This window comes from Pleurodeles waltl, chromosome 3_1 (genome assembly GCF_031143425.1).
Source record: "Pleurodeles waltl isolate 20211129_DDA chromosome 3_1, aPleWal1.hap1.20221129, whole genome shotgun sequence".
Taxonomy (NCBI): domain Eukaryota; kingdom Metazoa; phylum Chordata; class Amphibia; order Caudata; family Salamandridae; genus Pleurodeles; species Pleurodeles waltl.
Window position 1 is genome coordinate 1,332,830,656 of NC_090440.1, and position 21,950 is coordinate 1,332,852,605.

Below are 21,950 nucleotides of genomic sequence, written 5' to 3' on the forward strand. Positions count from 1 at the left end.
AACAAAGAAAGGTTGACCAGGTAAAGGTGCAAAATGCATCTGACTGACAAAAGGACTTCTCTGAGCATGACATTTGAAATTTGTGCACCCTGATCTTTCCCGTCAAAACGAGCTGCTTCAATTGGACCTAGCCAAACTGCTATTCGGCTTCAAGAGAACTTCCTTGGATACAGCCCGGAACTTTGCACCATTGTAAAATTTGGATTTCCATTTAAAAGACTAAGTCAGAAGATAAAAAATGTATCTGGGGCAAACCTATTTAGAGTATCTGACCTGAGCTCCATCTCAGTCGGCCTTAAATTGTGCCTAGGTCTCAATTACCTCCGATCACCAGAGCTCACTGTAAACGTCACACATACAGTCCAATAAGTTATTGCTTTTGTGACTACAGTTTAGGCTACTTTAGGATGTGGGGATACTCTGGCAGTGCCACCATCATGTGAGATTGTATTAGATCTCAATTTCAGGCTGACAGTACTTTCCATTGGTGTTTTTTTTCGTTAAATCATTTAAAATACATATCTCTGGTTCCCCTTACTGGAGTTTATCGTTTTGGAGTCACAGTGTTAATTAAATGTGCTTCTATTTTTATAGACTGGAGTGGGCCTTATATTATTTTGTGTCTGACTTTTTAACTGATTATTAACTGATTTGGTACTCCTAAATTCTTCACACATTTTCACTAAGTTAAGCATGTCTGATCTGTGCCACAGCTACCAGGGGTTGAGCTCAGATTTAAATTAGTGAAACCTTTGCCTGGACCTAACAGGTGAGGGAGTGACTTTGTTACTTGTGGTGGACAATCATCCACCCATATAATAATTTATTTCCTACATGATACAAGTCCATTCTGTCATCACTGATCATTGCGAAAAGGGCAGATTCCATACTTGAGATTTACTAAATCCTACTTGTGAGGAGTTCAATAAGGAATTACGTCCTACATATGATGTAAGTGGGGCATTTTCATCTTTTTCAATAACAAAGGCAGTTCCTACTGAACTATGGGATCAGTAATAGTGGCTTTTTTCCAGGCCAAAGGTAATGCTGCCTTTTCCAATGAATAATTACACACATGGGAGAAAGTAGGACATATAAGCTTTGTTTAAGCATCTGAGAAACTGCTGCTTCTGTTGAGCTTGAATGGGATAGGAAGCCTGCAGAGAGTTGATAATCTGTACAAATCTCATGAATATTTTGGCAGTTGAAATATATTGTCAATTTTAACTTCAAATGAGGTCTCCAGAATATCAAGGATAGACTGGGAGGGGCATGTAGACTCAGAGGGGGATATTTTCACATTACTCGCCTTAGAGTTATTAATTTATTTAATTAATTAATAATAGAAAATAACTCCAGACTAGGATTTGTAGAGGATAGGATCAGTGAGGAGAAGTTGGATGCTTAAGTGATTTGGATCAGTTGCTTATACTTCTTAATCTGACTGAAATACTGCTCTTTTATTTCTGGATCATACTTGTTTCTCCATTTCATCCCTAGTATTTTAGAGAACTTTTCCTGTGTGTGTAAGCTGCCAGTGAACAAGGGAGCAGAAGGTGTGCTCCATGTTACTATTAAAAGGCGCTAATGTATTGACAGTTAACAACACTCAGTTATTAAAAATGTCCTTGTTTCCCTTAATTTTACTGGCAATGGGGAAGGTTGATTATTTAAGGCTGCACTGAAATTGTCGGTAGTTATTTTACACCTTGTACGTGTAGGAGGCTGGACTGGCTTGTAGTGAGTACCAAGGGGTACTTAGACCTTGCACCAGGCCCAGTTATCCCTTATTAGTGTATAGGGTGTCTAGCAGCTTAGGCTGATAGATAATGGTAGCTTAGCAGAGCAGCTTAGGCTGAACTAGGAGACGTGTGAAGCTACTACAGTACCACTTAGTGTCATATGCACAATATCATAAGAAAACACAATACACAGTTATACTAAAAATAAAGGTACTTTATTTTTATGACAATATGCCAAAGTATCTTAGAGTGTACCCTCAGTGAGAGGATAGGAAATATACACAAGATATATATACACAATAGCAAAAATATGCAGTATAGTCTTAGAAAACAGTGCAAACAATGTATAGTTACAATAGGATGCAATGGGGAAACATAGAGATAGGGGCAACACAAACCATATACTCCAAAAGTGGAATGCGAACCACGAATGGACCCCAAACCTATGTGACCTTGTAGAGGGTCGCTGGGACTACTAGAAAATAGTGAGAGTTAGAAAAATAACCCTCCCCAAGACCCTGAAAAGTGAGTGCAAAGTGCACTAAAGTTCCCCTAAGGACAAAATAGTCGTGTTAGAGGGAAAATGCAAGGAAAACACAAATCAGCAATGCAACAACGATGGATTCCTGACTGAGGGTACCTGTGGAACAAGGGGACCAAGTCCAAAAGTCACAAGCAACTCGGAGATGGGCAGATGCCCAAAAAATGCCAGCGGTTGGTGCAAAGAAGCTCTTACTAGGCTGAAGAACTGTGAATACTGCAGGAACGACAAGGGCTAGAGACTTCCCCTTTGGAGGATGGATCCCCCACGCCTTGGAGAGTCGTGCAGAAGTGTTTTCCCGCCGGATGGACGCCAACAAGCCTTGCTACACGCAAATCGTGCGTTTGGCGTTTTTGGACGCTGCTGGGGCCCAGGAGGGACCAGGAGGTCGCAAATTGGACCTGCAGAGAGAGGGGACGTCGAGCAAGACAAAGAGCCCTCACTGAAGCAGGTAGCACCCGGAGAAGTGCCAGAAACAGGCACTACGAGGATGCGTGAAACGGTGCTCGCCGAAGTTGCACAAAGGAGTCCCACGTCGCCGGAGACCAACTTAGAAAGTCGTGCAATGCAGGTTAGAGTGCCGTGGACCCAGGCTTGGCTGTGCACGAAGGATTTCCGCCGGAAGTGCACAGGGGCCGGAGTAGCTGCAAAGTCGCGGTTCCCAGCAATGCAGCCCAGCGAGGTGAGGCAAGGACTTACCTCCACCAAACTTGGGCTGAAGAGTCACTGGACTGTGGGGGTCACTTGGACAGCGTCGCTGGATTCGAGGGACCTCGCTCGTCGTGCTGAGAGGAGACCCAAGGGACCGGTAATGCAGCTTTTTGGTGCCTGCGGTTGCAGGGGGAAGATTCCGTCGACCCACGGGAGATTTCTTCGGAGCTTCTGGTGCAGAGAGGAGGCAGACTACCCCCACAGCATGCACAAGCAGGAAAACAGTCGAGAAGGCGGCAGGATCAGCGTTACAGAGTTGCAGTAGTCGTCTTTGCTACTATGTTGCAGGTTTGCAGGCTTCCAGCGCGGTCAGCGGTCGATTCCTTATCAGAAGGTGAAGAGGGAGATGCAGAGGAACTCGGCTGAGCTCATGCATTCGTTATCTAAAGTTTCCCCAGAGACAGAGACCCTAAATAGCCAGAAAAGAGGGTTTGGCTACCTAGGAGAGAGGAAAGGCTACTAACACCTGAAGGAGCCTATCAGCAGGAGTCTCTGACGTCACCTGGTGGCACTGGCCACTCAGAGCAGTCCAGTGTGCCAGCAGCACCTCTGTTTCCAAGATGGCAGAGGTCTGGAGCACACTGGAGGAGCTCTGGACACCTCCCAGGGGAGGTGCAGGTCAGGGGAGTGGTCACTCCCCTTTCCTTTGTCCAGTTTCGCGCCAGAGCAGGGGCTAAGGGGTCCCTGAACCGGTGTAGACTGGCTTATGCAGAATTGGGCACATCTGTGCCCAACAAAGCATTTCCAGAGGCTGGGGGAGGCTACTCCTCCCCTGCCTTCACACCATTTTCCAAAGGGAGAGGGTGTCACACCCTCTCTCAGAGGAAGTTCTTTGTTCTGCCCTCCTGGGCCAGGCCTGGCTGGACCCCAGGAGGGCAGCTGCCTGTCTGAGGGGTTGGCAGCAGCAGCAGCTGCAGAGAAACCCCAGGAAGGGCAGTCTGGCAGTACCAGGGTCTGTGCTACAGACCACTGGGATCATGGAATTGTACCAACAATGCCAGGATGGCATAGAGGGGGCAATTCCATGATCATAGACATGTTACATGGCCATATTCGGGGTTACCATGGTGAAGCTACATATAGGTAGTGACCTATATGTAGTGCACGCGTGTAATGGTGTCCCCGCACTCACAAAGTTCAGTGAATTGGCTCTGAACAATGTGGGGGCACCTTGGCTAGTGCCAGGGTGCCCTCACACTAAGTAACTTTGCACCTAACCTTTACCAGGTAAAGGTTAAACATATAGGTGACTTATAAGTTACTTAAGTGCAGTGTAAAATGGCTGTGAAATAACGTGGACGTTATTTCACTCAGGCTGCTGTGGCAGGCCTGTGTAAGATTTGTCAGAGCTCCCTATGGGTGGCAAAAGAAATGCTGCAGCCCATAGGGATCTCCTGGAACCCCAATACCCTGGGTACCTCAGTACCATATACTAGGGAATTATAAGGGTGTTCCAGTAAGCCAATGTAAATTGGTAAAAATGGTCACTAGCCTGTCAGTGACAATTTGGAAAGAAATGAGAGAGCATAACCACTGAGGTTCTGATTAGCAGAGCCTCAGTGAGACAGTTAGTCACTACACAGGTAACACATTCAGGCACACTTATGAGCACTGGGGCCCTGGGTTACCAGGGTCCCAGTGACACATACAACTAAAACAACATATATACAGTGAAAAATGGGGGTAACATGCCAGGCAAGATGGTACTTTCCTACAGTACGTACTTGAGTTGGGCATGTAGGACTAGAATTTCTTTGTCTGTTATTTGTAATCTTATTCTAAAGGGGAATATCGACACAATATATCCATGTAAGGGGAACAGGTTGCCTTACTACGAATTAATCATGATTAAAAAAAACACATCTAGAATGTATCCTGCCCTATTTGTCGGATCCTTCACCATTTGCGTAAGGCCTAGGGTGGACGTGGAGTCCAAGAAGTTAATACATGATATAAAGTTACTTAAAGCTATAGAATACATTGCTAAATTCAGAGAGAAGGTTGCCATTTGACATGTTTTTTGGTGCACTACAAGTTGACTTAATGTGGTATCAATCGAGCAGGCCCAGTTCATATCTTAATTCACGTTTAGATCATAATTTCAGATTGAGAAGGTATAATATTAGCAAATGTAGTGCCCATCATATTAAAGCAACTGGCTGAAGATTATGTTTAGTTTAGGTTTTTCTGTTGATTGCAAAATAGCATGCAGAACAAAATTAGTTTCAGCACACCAACAAAGGAAGCAACCTTGCTATAAAGCATTTTACAGTCACAAGCACTGTGGTTCGCAATTTTAAAGGATTTTCAACAGCAAAATCGTATTTTAATATTTAGTAAACACATTTTGAGATACAGAAAGACATTACAAATTGCATGAGGTGCTTTGTGATTCATTTTGAAATGTATCAACAGTCTGCGACTACAGTTGCAAACCACTGAACTGCTACGGACTTCTTAAAGGAGGTGAATGAATGAGAAGAATGAGGCGGCTAATATAGCACACAACTAGTCAGAGCATGTCCTGATGCTGATTCAACAGGTAACCTCACAAGGAAAAAAACATATATCCTAAACAAATGCGTTTTAAGCCTTTTCCGGTAGCCTGTTTCGTCCTACAGATCCCTACAATGACACGGTAAGCCATTCCAGGCTTTCAAAGCTCGTACCATAAAATATGACCAATCTAATCAGTGGTGGTAACCAGGAATCACAATGGATGTTTTTGTGATGCAAAGTATTAGTACATAGGTTACATCACAAAAATAAAGACTGATGGCACAAACAGAGTGAGCAAATTGTGATCACTTTTTGAGACTAGGTTTTAGTACACCTGGCCTTAAGAACACAAACATGAGACTTTCGCTCACAATGATACCAAAGCACACCAGAACTATATTCCACACTCTGATGCAGGTTTTTTAAACCAAGTTCATATTTTGTCAATGTGTTTAATATCAAGTTAATGTTCTATGAAACTGTAACAAAGAATTTAAACCAACTTGGCTCTGCTTAAAAGGTAAAAGTGTTGTTGTAGTAGTCGTCAATCACCCATGCTCATTTCAGTTAGCATTTGTGGTGTGACACAATTGTAAAGATAGTGAGTTTGGAAAAAATAAATATAACAAGGTGTGTACTTCTGAGAAAATCATCCCAACGTCCAGTATTGCAACTCTTTCATTTCTAAAATTTGAGAGTTCCTCCAAATCGGTGGAAACAACCATAAAAATGGGCATTACCATCTGGTGCAATAAGTGTAGACATCAAATTATTCGAATCATTGTTAAATTACCCAGATTCAACTTTCAGCAAAAGCAAAGCAAAACACAAATGATAGACGGAATGCAGAACCAATCAAACATTCACCCCCAGTCACAGATCTGGGTTTAATCCATTGTTCTTTTGCTCACCATGCCACCCCAGTTTAGACCCAGCCATATGCAAATCAGTCTTGACCCTGTTCCTCGTGGGAACAGTCCAGCCCGAACTGCCAGGCCAGGTCCTCCCTAGACCGGAAAGAAGCATCCTGGGACCGGCCAGGCTAGCTTGAATCCAGTGGCATAGTGAGTCCGGGACCCACGTCTGGGCATACCCAGTGCACTTATGGCAGCAAAAGCAAAGCAAAACACAAAGTCTGGAAAGAGTATTTTAATGCTCATCAATATCTAAATTAACTATGCTTAAAACCAAATTGTAAATGTAGAAACTGGCATTCAAGCAAACTGAATTCATATTTTAGGTGTTACATCATAAGGAAATGTGAACCTGTTTGCCTGGAGAGGAGCAGCAAGGTAATACCAGAGGTGGGCTACATACCAAGCGTAAATTCTTACCTTGCCATCAGTTGCTTTCACAGCAGTTGCAGAGGTGTAAGGCAAGTTGTTGAGATCCTTCTCAACAGGAGTTTTTGAATCAACGGTCAGAGGCAAAATAAATCTACGAGGATAATTTATTGGTAACTTATTATAGCTCTGCAAAAAAATGCATCCAATAAATGTTTGCACCAACCACACGTACACAGATACATGTGATACATATGTACATAAAACAGCCTGTTTTGCAAATATGTTGTATGATAAATGTACATATTTCTAAGACATTATTTTAAACAACTTCATTTGAGAGGATGTGCAAATTAAAAATAAAAATTGTAGCAGTGAGAAAATATATTTGCACTTACACAAACATTTGTAGTGATAGGTCATGGTCTCATGTCATGTTAGATATGACACCACAAATGCAGTTACTTATTACATTACAGAACATTACATTTCACACGTAGTAAGAAGGGAATTTGAATGGCTTGATTTTACATGTAAAACATTGCACTGGTCATTCATGTGGGCTAAGAGTCTGTAGTAGTCAGTTAAAGATAGTAGGCCAGTTCATAAAGGAGTAAAGTAGGAATCAGCTGCACAGTAAAAATGGATACTGGCAGAGAAGTGATCAGAAAACCTGTGCTGAGACTATATCCACAGATGACAGCATGGCATGCAGTCACCCAGAAATGAAGCCCCCAATATGGAATGTGTCCGCTTAACATGGCTGAAATGAATCAGCTGGGAAAATTGTAGAATAACTGCTGGTTATTTCAGTATCTCCTCAGAGACATTCTTGAAAACTGCTGGTATTTGTGTGATATTACTGTCACACTTCTACATAATGTAAAACATCTGTATAATGTTGGAGAGTGGGTCGAATGTCCAGGTTACCAGGCTCTCCAGCTTTATTGGGAGTTCCAGAGAACCCCCTTAAGTGTATCAGCAGTGACTAGGCAAAGGCTTAATTCTGAGTTTCATGGTAGCGGAATAATCTCCTGGTTAGCAACGCCTACAGGTGTATGAGCAAATGCGCCTGAGGAAAAAAACACTAGAGCATCCGTGGATTGAGCAAGCAGGTAAGATCAACGGTTCATAAGACTGAGCTTATTCACACTTGCAGAGCTTAGGATTTGCCCAGTTGGCATCTGTTTAAGTATGTAGTATGAAGATGTTCTGGATAGGAAGTTGGCTAGAGAGTGCTCCAGTTTCAAAGGAGGAGAAATAGGTTGCAGCTCGCTCCTCAATGTGGAGAACAGGAAAAGTAAAGGTCAGTGGAGTCCCTTGCCAAGGAGAATGTATATGTCTGGAAACCTGACACTCTACAGGAGAAAATAGGTAGCAATAATATGTTTGTGAGAATCAGTATACAGTGTGATAGAGCAGGTAAGCTGATTACATTTTCCATGATCGAGCTGATGAATAAAAGTTAATATTTAAGTTCAACATAAAAAAACAAGAGTAACGTGCAAGAAATTTGTTTTTTCACCTTTTAGCAAAAATTTGTTTCAGTAGTGTAAGTAGAAGAGGATAAGTAACTTATAAAAAATATATGCCGTGTTGCCTTGGAGGCAACAGTAACTTAACCACTTCTAGTGGCTTTCCTCAACTGACTTTAAAAAGCATCTACATTAGGCAGTATCTGCTGGCTGATCAATATAGCCACTTCTAAGGACAGGAAGGCTGTTGTAGTTACACAATGACTACTTAAGTGAAAGGAATCATCCGGGAGCAGACAGGAACAAAAAGATGGTGCCACAATACTCTGCAACAACAGCTTTCTCATTAAACATTAAAACCCAAATGACAGAAACCTATTCAACATCAAAGGTCTCTCAGTCATTTGACTCTGTCGGCAGCAGGAGGGAATGCTATTGTAAGGGCAGGGAGAATGGGGTGTAGGCTCATTTCCACCGGTGTGGGCCTGGGAGTGCACACCAAGCTCATGAGAGGGGAAACTGGTCAGGTCCATCTTGAATGAGGGACATTGCAAAGGATTGCAGTAGGGTGAAAAATACTGACAAAGGAGGTTGGGATTTCATGAGAACAATGTCAGGTATGGGTATAGAGAGTTCTCAAATCACTAGTCAATGGAAAGGGAAAAAATAAGACCTCAGCACCTCTTTGGGACAATCCTGAACATGAGCTTAAAGAGAAGATATCCAGCGTAATGGAGCCCTGTCTGGCAACAATGTTAAACTGCTGGAGGATTTAGAGCACCAAAAAAGTCTGAAGGACAACTAGGGGGGGTGGAAAGAGTGCACATTTATCACAGCAGCTAACTATCTAATCACCTACAGAAGTTATGAAATCTAACTTCGTCCCATTCTGAGCTCTTTGCACTAAAACTGAAGGCTTCTGCTGGAGATCAACAACAATATATCTAAATTATGTAACTTCAAAAGAACAGTCACTGGATTTAGCACCCTGCCTTGGCATTTTTACAGTTTTTACATACCTGAAAAATAACAAAAGGCCTGATTTAAATCTTGGCGGAGAGTGAACTTGATCACATCAGCGAACATGTTCCTTCCATGTCAACATTATTGTCCACGTGTCCCATTTAGAATCAGAGGAAGTAGGTTTGCCAGCACTGGAGACTACTCAGTCTCCACCATGGTAAAACCCTTCCGACTGAGATTTGGCTACATGTCTGCCCAACTAATTTATGATGGGTGGACAAACAGATGATTTTCAATGCCTGCCACACCCAGGAAAAACCTGGAAGTGATTGCGCTGATTCATGTCAATGCTAGAAATGTCCACTAGGCCAGCGGACATTTCTAAATTTCACAACGGTACCTCTGTCAGGTCAACAGAGTAACTTACTTTGCCACAGTACCGGAGAAACAGGCCGCCCACCAACATATAAATTGGGCTCAAAATCCAAAGGTCATATCTTTCACTGGTGCAATCAGCTAGCCTTAACCAATCCCCATTCCATTGGAGTCGGCTTGCAATTGTGCCTGGGTCACATTCGAATGTGAGCATTGTTTTTCATTGGTACTTTGCCATTTCCTGCTACTTATTGGCCCACAACTTCAAAATTCAATATTCTTGATTTGCCAGGGCATTTTTAACCATGCTTATTTATTTCTTCTTGAATATACATTTTTTTCTTTTTCAAAATTATTTTAGAAATTGTACTGTGTTCTGTTTTTCACTTCAGTATTGTTTAGTAGTGCTTGAATATAAGAGACATTTCTCTGGGGAACTGGCTGCTGGTTGTGCAATAGCTCTTCAGGTCTAAGCAAAGATTCTCTTTGACTTACGTTGTTAGGTAACCAGATTGTGTGTACTAAATTACTAAATTCCCATATCAATAACCCGATTTATGACAAAAGACATTTCGTGTTCAGAAAATGAAAGAAAGGATTTACCTTCTCTAAATCTGAGCCCTCTTTGCGTACATTCTGCAATTGGAAGGCATTGAAAGCTCCACCTTCATCTTGGCAACAAAGGTCAATAACGATGCAGCCTTGATCTTCAAAAGCATTGATTTGATGGAAAGTAACAAATGGCTTGCTGTAATACTTCACATGGTGCAGCTATATGTTTATAAAAGGAAATATATATTTGTTTAAAAAAGAAAAACAAAAAAATAGTATGATAAAAACGTATATTCCCAAATTTGAAAAGATAAGATAATGGTATTCCAATGTCCCTTTTTCACTTTATAGAGTATGTACCCCAATTCAATAATGCCTGCAGATTTGACACATACAACATGAAGAGTTATTCCATGGACCAAATCATCAAAACATAAAGCATTACATACATAAAAGTAAAAAATGCTACCAGGCCCAGGAGCCATCCAAGTTAATATGGTGCTTTGACACCCTCCATTCATTCCATTGTGTCTCCTCATCTGAGCTGCAAAGATGACTAAAGTTGTGATGATTAGAAAACACAAATTTCATAAGATCACTTTGTCTCAAGGACACTATTATGTAGAATAAAAGTACAATATGTCTTCAAACTAATTCACTTGCATGGTTTAAAGTCTACTGTAAATAACATTGTATACACAATTCTTCCTGAATTTTAGGGTCATATCTTGGGCTCAATTAAGTACGTAGAATGTCAATAAGTCTTAGGTCCGACAACAGTTTACATGCTAAGCTGAGTTTTTGTTTGGAGATGGACTACTGCCAGAAGGATGAACCTCACATCCACGTATTTATTGGCTGGTTCACTGGTCTCCTAAGTTCCTCTATGTTTTTGTGTTCCTCACCTATGAGCTTCTCTTTGAAGGTTTGAATAATGCAATACTGAGGTGTGTTTTATTTGCTTTTGTGCATCTGTCTCAGGGCATAGTTTGATTCTTACTTCAACTCCTTTATTGTTAGTGCTGGATACCAGGCTCTACGGTTTCACAGAGTCTTGGTTGTTCAGTGTGTTCAGATCTTTACACCATTCAGTCCTTCAGAGGTGAGAGCACACTCCCGAAAAAGTGCTTTACTATTTTTTGTCATGGACACTGTAGTAGAGAAGATACTAACCTATTTACCTCAGTAAGAAGAAAACGAAATTCAAACTTGACAATAATTGTCTCCACATATCAAAACCTGAAAAAGAAGCTGTCTTGAGTTAGAATTGGTTCCATCCTGTGAAACCATAAACTAGCAATACAGTCCATTGACAAACCAGAAATTAAATCCAACCATATAATTTACCATTCATAGGAGAAAATAAGAACAAAAAAGGCAGGATTGAGTGGGGCAATTGAACCACCCTGAATTAGTGGTTCACCTGTCCCATCAAACTTGTGGCTCCTTACCCTCTTACAGGTGAAGGAGCTGAACAGGTTGTACTAACCTTGACCTGGGGTCCTTAATGCCAATGGGACGCTAGGCATAGTGACAGCCTTCACTTATCTATTTAACACAGGGCAACTTTCACTCAAATTCTCTGCCCTTGGCTGCCATGCAAGGCAGGGAAATCAATTGCAAAATAGTGTGGGATATTTGAATGCATTGGTAAAGCATAATGTGATCTTTATAAACCTGATAAGTTGTGAGTAGAAATGTGTCACATTTGCAGATCTGAGGCCTAGGTATGGCCTGCCAAAGGAATTGTTTTGCAATGTTCTCTTGCTTCCTAACAATCTTTGATCAATGTGTGATGAAACATGAACTTCAAGATTAGTTTTGTTCATTTTATTACTTGTAAATTGCTTACTGACAAACAATGTAACCTTCAAGGCATACTGCAACAAAATAATGCAAATAGAAAATGCAAAGTAAATTCAATGTGAACTCATTGTATGAGGGCACGAACAGCCCATTCAAGTGTAAGTGACCACTCCTTCCTCAACTTTAGCCCATATGGCCCATCAGGATATGCAGGCTACACCCCTGCTCTCTTTGTGACACTGTCTAGTGCAGATTCACAAACAGCCCAAATGTCAGTCTGACCCAGACAGGGAATACACAAGCAGGTAGAGTAACAGAATGGTTTAAGCAAGAAAATGGCCACTTTCTAAAAGTGGCATTTTTAAACTGACAATTTAAAAACCAACTTTACCAAAAGTTGAATTTTAAAATTTTGAGTTCAGAGACACCAAACTCCTGATCTCCATCTGCTCCCAAAGGGAAACTTCACTTAAAAGTTATTTATCGGCAACCCCCTTGTTAACCTATGAGAAAGATAGGCCCTGCAACAGTGAAAACCGAATTTGGTAGTATTTCACTGTTAGGACATGTAAAACACATCAGTACATGTTTCACCTTTAACATACACTGCCCCCTGCTCAGTGGGGCTACCTATGTCCTACCCTAGGGATGCCATACATGTACAAAAAGGGAAGGTTTGGGCATGACAAGTGGGTATACTTGCCAGGTCGAATTGGCAGTTCAAAACTGCACAAACAGTAGCATTTGATTTACCGGCCCTGGGCACCTCTAGTGCACTTTACTAAGGACTTAGTAGTAAATCAAATATGCCAATCATGGATAAACCAATCACCAATACAATTTATACAGGGAGATCCTGCACCTTAGCACTGGCCAGCAGTGGTAAGGTGCCCAGAGTACCAACACCAGCAAAAACAAGAGTCCAGCACACAGTCCAAACATAGGAAGCAGAAGCAAAAAAGATAGAGGAGACCACGCCAAGGATGCCAGGTCTAACAACAGGTAAGTTTAAAGATGGTTCCTTGAGGTCCCCCTGGAGTGTCGATGGTCACAAGGGGTGGGGGACCCTTAGGGCACAGCAGGTTTGTTGTTGCAGGGCACAGGGCGGCTGGGTGCAGAGCAAATCGGTGAGCAAGGAGCTGTGCGCAAGGATGCCCTCTAGAGTAGGAAGTAAGTTGGTTCAAGGGTTGTTTGCAGGACAATGGAGACACTCTTGAGGGAAGGTCCAGGATGTTCCTGAAGTCCCTCGACTGGGGCTTCCTCCTGGTTCTTTTTCAGCCCCCGGGCAAGCTGGTTCTCTCGGTGTCCGACATTAGCTAGCCAATACTCAGGGTATTGGTACGGTGTGACCACTGGAGGGCGTAATGCAACCAAATGCAGCACACTTGCAGGGTTTGACCTCGCGGTCATCACTTACGGTTCGGGAGTTAGCAGCTGGTCATTTAAGTGACCCTCACTGGCTTGCTGGTTACTTGCAGTTGTAGAGTGCTCCTCCACTCTGGAGGGGGTTCTTTGGCAATTTACGGAGCCGGGAGGTCCTTAGAGTTTTCCCAGTTGTCCAGCAGCTTCTCAGCAGCAATTGTTGGGTCCTGGGTGCAGCAGGAAGGGTTTGGCGCTTTTTCTTTGTTGCAGCAGGTCCACAGTTCTCATGCCTTGGATCTTCTTGGTACTGGTCTTCTTTTGTCCGTCGGATATGATTTCCTGGTCTTGGGATGCCCAATAAATACTGTATTTAGTAGGCGTTTTACGGGAGCCTGGAGGTGACCAATGGGTCACCTACCTTTGGGTGGCTACACCCGCTAAAGTGACCACTTCCTGTGGGAAGGTTCACTTCCCTATCCCTGTATGGCTAGTTTCCTTCCATCCAAGATGGAGGAAAATGAAAGGGACTGCCCACCTAGCAGGCAAGACCTTAAGGGTGGTGCATGCCATGTGGGGCCACTCCTCCTACTCTGAGTTTCCTGCCTTTGCTCCTGCCAAAGAGGGGGTTTGAATGGGGGTCACTATCTGCTGCTAGAAGCAGGCCTGGGTCGAGTTTCAAAGGCAGTTAGCCCTTTGAAGCTCGCCACCAGGGCAGTGCATATTCCTGAGGGAGGGGGTGTTAGTACCTCAATCCAGGAAGGGCTTTGTTCTACAAACTAGAGAGATGGATCTCTCCCCCAAGGTTTGTAGATTGGGTGTCTGGAGATGGCAGGCTGGATAAAACCAGTCAGCAACCATCCCAGGGTAGTTTGCTTTTGCAGGGGACACCATTAAGGTGACCCCTAGGTACATTAAAATGGATGCTCTGTTCACTCACTATGTCCCAGGTTTGGCAAGGACACAGTGGGGGCATACTGCTAATGCAGCTATGCCCTTACATATAATATGTTGCTGCCTTAAGACTGGAAGGCCCGCCAGAGGGGTGTCTTATCCATAGTGTATGCAGTGTATGGTGGACAGGGCACACATGCAGTTTGCCATGTCGAGTTTGTGTTTTAGGCCTGCACCAGGACACCCAGCCTGCAATGGCAGTGTTGGGTGCATCTGGATGCTTGGCACTAGAGGGTCGCACCATCAGTACTGCTGCACTCAGGGGCCTACCCTTGGTACTTTATGCCCTGGGTACCTAAGTACCTTGTTCTAGGGACTCATAGTGGTAGCTAGAGGTGTATCCAATTGTGCTCATGCATCACAAAAGTTTTAGGGAAAGAGCTCTGGCCCAGGGAACCTGGTTAGCAGGGGCCCTGGTCACTACAAAGTTTAGGTTGCATCATATATCAGGCAAAAAGTGGAGGCCAACCATAAAAAGAGGCCTTTTCTCACAGGCAGAGTTGAACAAGGATGGTGGTCAGCAAGGATGGTGCAGAGTTAGGCACTGCTGTGCTGCTCACGACTTTCCTTTCTGCCAGCCTTTTCATGGCGGCGTCCCTGCCATGAAAAGGCAGGCAGAAAGGCAGAGTTGGGGCCACAGGGGCCCCTGCACTGCCCATGACCATGTCGTGGGCAGTGCTGGGACCCCTGTGCCAGCCCCCTCGGAATTCGCACTGTCTGCTATGGCAGACAGTGTGCATTCCAAGGGTGCTGGGGGCAACATCTGTGCAGAAGCATTGGCCTTGGCACCCTCAGGGAGCCCAGGCAAATGCTGCCACACTGTTTCCGTTGGCCAGCCAGGCGGAAACATCATAATACGGTGGTGAGGCTACCGGCTTGCCTGCTGCCTCCCCACAACCGTATTGGAGTTCGGGCACTCAGACCGCCCAACTTCTAATGAGACCCATTTTTTCATAATCAATTTAAACAAGGACCTAACCAATTTAAATTTAATGTTATCAAGACACAACCACAGCATGTTTTGTCAGACACCAAAGAGATGTAGAATGAATGGAAAGACTCTGATAGCTTATCCTTGATGCCAAGCTAAACATTTGTCCTCTTCCTAGTTTTTCCCTATTGTTTGATCTATTTTTCTCTGTGAGAGACAGCTTGACATGATCTTTAAAGGAGTTTGAAAATAAAGGAGCTCTTTTTAATTAAATGAACATATAATGGTATTTCCACATCTTTTAATAAAAACAAAGGTTTTTTTAACCATGTCAAGGTATGCACTTTAAAAAGAAATACATTACATATCATTCCTTTTAATATTACCCATAGAAGCAATAGTGTAGGATGTTGCATCAAGCATACCTCTCCAGAATGCTTATTTACAATGTGGAAAATCGTATTATCCTCTGGAGTCCACTTGATGACCCCAGAAAACCCCTTTCTCATGAGTTTTGCAGCAACAAGTCTCATCAAATCAATCTTCACTGGTTGCTCAATGAACACAACATAGTTCTCTGTCATTCCTGAAAGAGATAAAGGAAGATTATATAACCAATGTCATGTATTTTTAAAATAATTGTTCTTTTTGATTTCATATTGATGCACAGAGTATTTGTGTACACCTCACTGAGCAATATAGTACTCTATAAACACCATGTTTTCTGTTGTGACATTACCTTGTATAAGATATTTAGCATATCCTGTTTGATAACCAAACCCCCCTTCCTTTTATGTTGACCCACAGGTTCCATATTTTCTTATGTCAGTGGACATTTAATTACTCATGTGTATCATCTGGTTTAACCTAAATACACCTATCTATTCCTCTCAGCCAATGTGTTTTACTTGAGGAAGCAGATGCCTACTCCAAACTGATCAGAATGTTTCAGATGCTATCTGCTTTGGTGCGTTGGGGGCCCTGTAGAACTTTCTGAGCAGTGTCTCTTTATGCCATACCTCAAGCTCCAACTTCAGCACCTACGTTTAGTCCAATACCCACTTAAGATTCTGTAGGCCCTATAGGGTATATGAATAATGAGAAGTTCTGTGTTTTACTGCAGCTCATGCTGAAAAACCTAAGTCTAATATAATAAATTGATTGCAAACAATTTGAACTGAAAGTGCCCTACTTTGGTGTTAATCCCCTCACCATGATTTAATATAAATACATTTGAATAAAGAATAGGGGTTCTAAAACCTACAGCTTGAGCCACCCCTGGGATTGACAGGAAGATATGAACAAGGAACAGCCAAGAAAATCTGGATCATTAGGTTTTCTACATCTCACTTAACAATGAAGGCACCAAGCAAGTACCACTTTACAGTTTTCACTTTTTAGGGTTGACCTACACCGAAATACCACCAATCGTGATACTGGTGCTCATTTTCATCTCCATCCTGAAAGAAGAAGACCTGTAGATGCAGAGACCCCCTGGATTTCCTGGTTTGGCAGCCTCTGCCTATCTAATGACATGGCAATCACCTTCACGTAGATGTATTACTAATTCTACCAGTGGAAAGCCTGAAAATGATTATCCAGTGTCCCACTTTCAGAAATATTAAAACATGCACCTCACACTACACAAAAGGCACTTTTGAGAAACTACTGGTAAGGCTACACAATAGGATTACAACAAAATAAGGTATTGCCTTACCACACTTGTGAAATTGCCTTACCACACTTGTGAAAAGGCAAGAACAGAACAACAAAAAACAAATGGTTTGAAAAATCTGAGCTAACAAAAAAACAAGCCTCATATACTTTGCAGAAATGGCATGAATCTAACACTCGAAATTAGAAATGTGCATTAATGCACCCTGAGAATAAATCAGCAAATCTAAAAAAGTAGAAGAAAAACAACAGAAAACACTGAGAGCATATGCAAACTCAGCAACATTTTTTCAATTTACTACTAATTTAGTTATTTTATAATTCAAGAGAAATGCATTCCTGTCTTGAACCTGACCCCTCACCACTTACATAAAAATCAATTTATACAGACAAACAATAAAGACTTTAAATATGTTAAAAAGGGAGAAACAACATTGAGTAGGCAAGGAGCAACAGGCACAATCCTCCAATTCCTTCCACGGGAAGGCCCAACTAATTGTATATCATACTTCATCAGCCCCTATTATGGTGCAATCTCTCCATATTTTGGTGCCCTTCATTAGTTTATCTGGACCATCATCAGTAGGACTAGGTAAGAGTCACAAACTATTCAAACAATGATATTGTTAAAAAACAGAAACATGTTCAATTATTTTCACAAAATATTTGTGCTCTCAAGTAGTCATTTCACAATATCCTATTGCCAATAAAATAAGCAATTCTCAGTTTCAATATTTTATTCACTGTATATTTCAGTTAAAGGTAAACTGCCTAATGTCAGTATTACCCTAGGTTCTCCCATATGTAAGCTGTGTCCTTTAAAATAGACGACAAAGATCAATTGTTCTTCACAGTAATCACATAAAACGTATGTTCCTTTTTCAAACGCTGACATTTTATGTCTACAAACTCAATACTGTACAAATCTCAAGACTAACACCCAGCTGCTCATTCCGAGTCTGGCGGTCTTGAGACTGCCAGACTCAGGGTGGCCATCAGACCGCTGCGGTAGTGGCGGTCCGATCCGCCACATTCCGAAAGCGGCCGAAACGCCGCGGGAATACCGGCGACACCGCCACGCCGGAGACGGCCTCAAGCTTGGCGGTCCGAGAGGTTGTAATCCACCAGGGCAGCGCTGCAAGCAGCGCTGCCTGCCAGATTACGAGTTCCATTCAGCCAGCCTTTCCATGGCGGTTCACACTGCCGTGGAAAAGCTGGCGTGACGGGTGCTCCTGCACCTGCTGCACCGCCACATTGGCACCGGCTCGATTCCGAGCTCGCGTCAATGTTAAGGCCCTCTTCACCGCAGGGCCAGCGGGCGGAAACACCCGCCGGTGAAGTCAGAATACAGCCGGCGGTATCCTGACGGCACCAGCGGTCAGGTGGCGGTTTGAGTTTGGCGGCCAGCATCTGCCGCCCGCCAAACTCAGAATAAGCACCTGAATATAACTTTTGAAATGAACCTCTGCCCATTTTCAACATAAAGGAAGTTCATGAAGTTCAAATTATACAGAGCATTACACCTCATTCAATGTCTGTTCAAACACCCCTATAATTGCCAAAGCAAAACGTACATCATGATAATATCATTTGATAACCGCAGCCAATAGATGGCCTATAAGCAGGACTGCAGTTATCAAATGATTACGCATGATATTGCCATGATATACATTTGATAGTAAGTGCTATTTCTGCACATTTTACAATGAATGATGTGGGGATGCGATCTGAGTGTGCCCTATTTTCCAAAATAATACTATTAATCTCAAGGGCTTGCAACTGTAGAATATTAGTGTAGAGACTCACAATATCCAAAGTTACCAGAAAATTAGTATCTCTATTGAAATTAAAAATTTCAATGGCTCAAATGGCCATCATGGTGTAACCTACATATGATTACACACCTTGTAAGAAAGGATCAGCATCTCCTACAGTCCCTGAATCTCAACTAATGGTATAGCCTTACAGATTTTATTTACCAACATTAGAATTGTTTCCCTTCCTTCTGTTGTACTTTGGACTAATAAGGAGAAGGGTTGTAGTTTTCATCTTCCAAATAGGTGAATCATTGGTTGATTTCGTTATGGTTGGTGATTCCATATTTAGAACCATGTAAAATGTTGTAAGTTGATAGATGAGTTGTTCTAGATTTTGTTTGGTAGAAACCTTTTGGTTTTATTTAAATTCAGTCTGTCGTCTCTTTTTAATTGTTTACAGAACCCGAGCCAACACTTGAGTGAGTCCCCAAGATCAGTAGACCGGGTTTAGAAACAAAAGATTTGCCCTTTCCAAATATTTATTATTTATATATTTATTATCCGAGGTATTTTTGTAACTTTTAAATATTCGTTCCTATGTAGCTTCACTAGATTTAAGATTATTTGGATCTGCTTGACTCTATGAATGACAAACAACTTTCCTTTGTTATATACTGAATGTTAATTGATTGTTATGTGGACTACTCATGACCGCCTGACTGAATATGCAGCTCTTTAAACTGTTGACCAATGATTGATCTAAATGAGACAAATGGTCCCTCATTTCTACACATCTGTTTTATACAATTTAAAAAACACCTTTTGTTTCAGACTGAAAATCCATTGATCGCTCCTTGAAATGCTTGCAATTGCTAGAAAACAGGAAAAACTGTTAGTTTAAGGTTGTGTGGATTCTTCAGTGGAATAAGTTCTATTAAGTTCTATGTTTGACTAAGACCTAAATGGCTGAATTCTAGGGTGTCTAAACTGTCGTAGAATTGCTAATCCTGACGGGAGATATGTCTCCTTGTTTCTATGAACTATTTTTCTTCGTCATACAATGTGGACATTTTAATTATTGCTGGAGGAATTTACCTTAAATGTCAGCGTCCCTATGTGAGTTTTCTCCATATCAATTACAAGACCTTATCCATTGGTTTGTTATACATGGTGCAGTTATCAAATGATTATGCATGATATTGTCAAAATATAAAATTTTCTTGACAATTATAGGAGTGTTTGAACAGAAATCTAGTGAGGTATGATGCTCTATATAGTCCGAACTTTTGGGTACCATTAAAGAATGCATTTTGTTAATGTTGAATATGGGCAGCTGTTAATTTCAAAAGTTACAGTGAATACTTATTACTCTTGAGATATGTTAATACTTAGCTTGTAGACATTAAATGTCCGAGTTTGAAAAAGGGAAAAAAGAAATATGAGATTACAGTGAACAACAAATGATCCTTGTTGCCGATTTTAAAGGACACAAACTGCATCTAGGAAAACATAGGATAATAGATAGATAAAGAACCAGTTTACATTTAACTGAAATATATGGCGAATAAACTACTGAAACAGAACTGTTTATGTAATTAGAAATAGGAGTTTCTGAAAAGACTACATCAAAACACGAATACTTTATGAAACTAATTGAATAATTGATTGTTTTTACATTTTTCAACAGTGTCCGTGTTTTGAATAATTTGTTACTCTCACCTGGTCTTGATGATGGGCGTAATAAACTATTGAAGAACACAGAATTGTACCATCGCAAGGGGCTGATGAAGTGTGCTAAACAAGTAGTTGGGCCCACTCCCAAAAGCAATTGGAGGATTGTACCTGTCTTTCTTGTCTACTTGATGTTGTGTCTCCCTTTTTGGGCTCCCCTGAGACAGCACATGTGCTATAGCTTGCAGAAATGTTTTGTTAGCTAAAAATAACCTTAAAAAGGACTTCAAACCTTCCCATTATTTACCATTGGTTGGATTCATCGTCACTCTCATTTATTTTATTTGCATTGTTCAGGGGCAGCTGTTTTAATTTTACCGGTCTTGCTCCAGACGACTTTGGAGGATTTGAGATTCACATCCTTACCTTTGACACACACACAAAGGTACTACAGGAAATCATCTGCATGTGTTTTATAAATCCCTAGCCCTTTTGTACCGTTACTCACACCCACCCACCTCCAATGTCTGTTGTTGCAGAGACATTGACTCCGCTGTGTTCTGTTTGTTTTGTGCCATTCTGGTCCTTGGAGTCCAGCAAATGGGATGCTAAAACCACAAGTAGGAAACCTGCACTGTTTTTTTAGGCACTCTCTCTTGAGTGCCTTTCTCAGTACAGTGTGTTGCGTTGTACAAACAATTTGCTAGTTCCTCGTTCATTATCTGTTCCCAGTGCATGTGCTTGTGTAATTAAGATTTGTTGTAAAAGAATATCTTTCTTTCGACTAGTCTTTCTTAAAACCAGAGGGGATTTTATTTCTTCCATTGAAGCCACTTAGTTTCATTTTTAGGTTTTGCCTTCATGGTGCATGCACTGTCAGCCAAAGCCACTGTACGTACAAAAATCGTAAAGGGGGCTTAGACCCTAACCAATACTTACCATTGGTTGGCTCCCATGCCACTTTTCTTACCAGGCTTCCATGTGTTCAGCTGCTCCTCCTGACATCTGGCTTACTCCTGGGCTTCACTCTCCATCCCTGCTGTTGAGCATGGACCATGTACAGCTTCCTATGGCCAAAGTCCTTGCACTAGCCAAAGGCTCCTGCAGGTACTCTTTTTTTTTTTTTTTTTTTACCTTTTTGGCATTGCATTTTTAAGAGTGCATGCCTCTGCAGTCCCTCTCCTTCACCCAGTGTCATCCTCCTGCTCCCCCCTTGCTTTGCCTTTCATTCTCGTCCTTTTTCTTCTCTCTTCCCTTTTACGTCCCATCTCTTCGTTCCTGTGTCCTCCTTTTTCTTACTTGTTGCCTTTAACACCCCTACCATTCAATATACTCCTTTCAGTACTACTTGTTTTTTTTTGGGGGGGGCATTCGACAACAGAGGTATGCCCCCTAGGGAAATTTGGGCGAATGGTACAGTCTTAAGGACTGACACTGCCTTTGGGCTTTATATGGGCCTTGAAGTGGGGAAGGAAATAAAGGGCTACCAGACACTATTTTGAGGTGAACACAGTGGGTGGTAGTAGTAAGGAAAGGGAAGGTTTTTAAGGAAAGTTGGGGGTCGCAATGGAGGACCCCTGGGTTTTGCATGCAGTCCAGCTCCTTCAGGAGACATGCTCCCTGATTTGTTGCAGTTTACCGATGACTGCACAGGTCG

The 21,950-nt window shown here is 42.1% G+C and overlaps 1 protein-coding gene across 4 annotated transcripts in view; it reads right to left on the reverse strand.

Annotated features, from left to right (window-relative positions):
* Positions 1 to 21,950, reverse strand: part of LOC138285127 (carotenoid-cleaving dioxygenase, mitochondrial-like) — a 374,127-nt gene that overhangs the window by 147,089 nt on the left and 205,088 nt on the right. For all 4 annotated transcript variants that reach the window (XM_069224694.1, XM_069224690.1, XM_069224692.1 and 1 more), the window contains 3 exons: positions 15,617 to 15,777; positions 10,193 to 10,360; positions 6,828 to 6,965 (listed from right to left, as the gene is read on the reverse strand). In XM_069224694.1, coding sequence (XP_069080795.1) covers positions 6,828 to 6,965; positions 10,193 to 10,360; positions 15,617 to 15,777 — 467 coding nt within the window. The remainder of the gene's footprint in view (positions 1 to 6,827; positions 6,966 to 10,192; positions 10,361 to 15,616; positions 15,778 to 21,950) is intronic.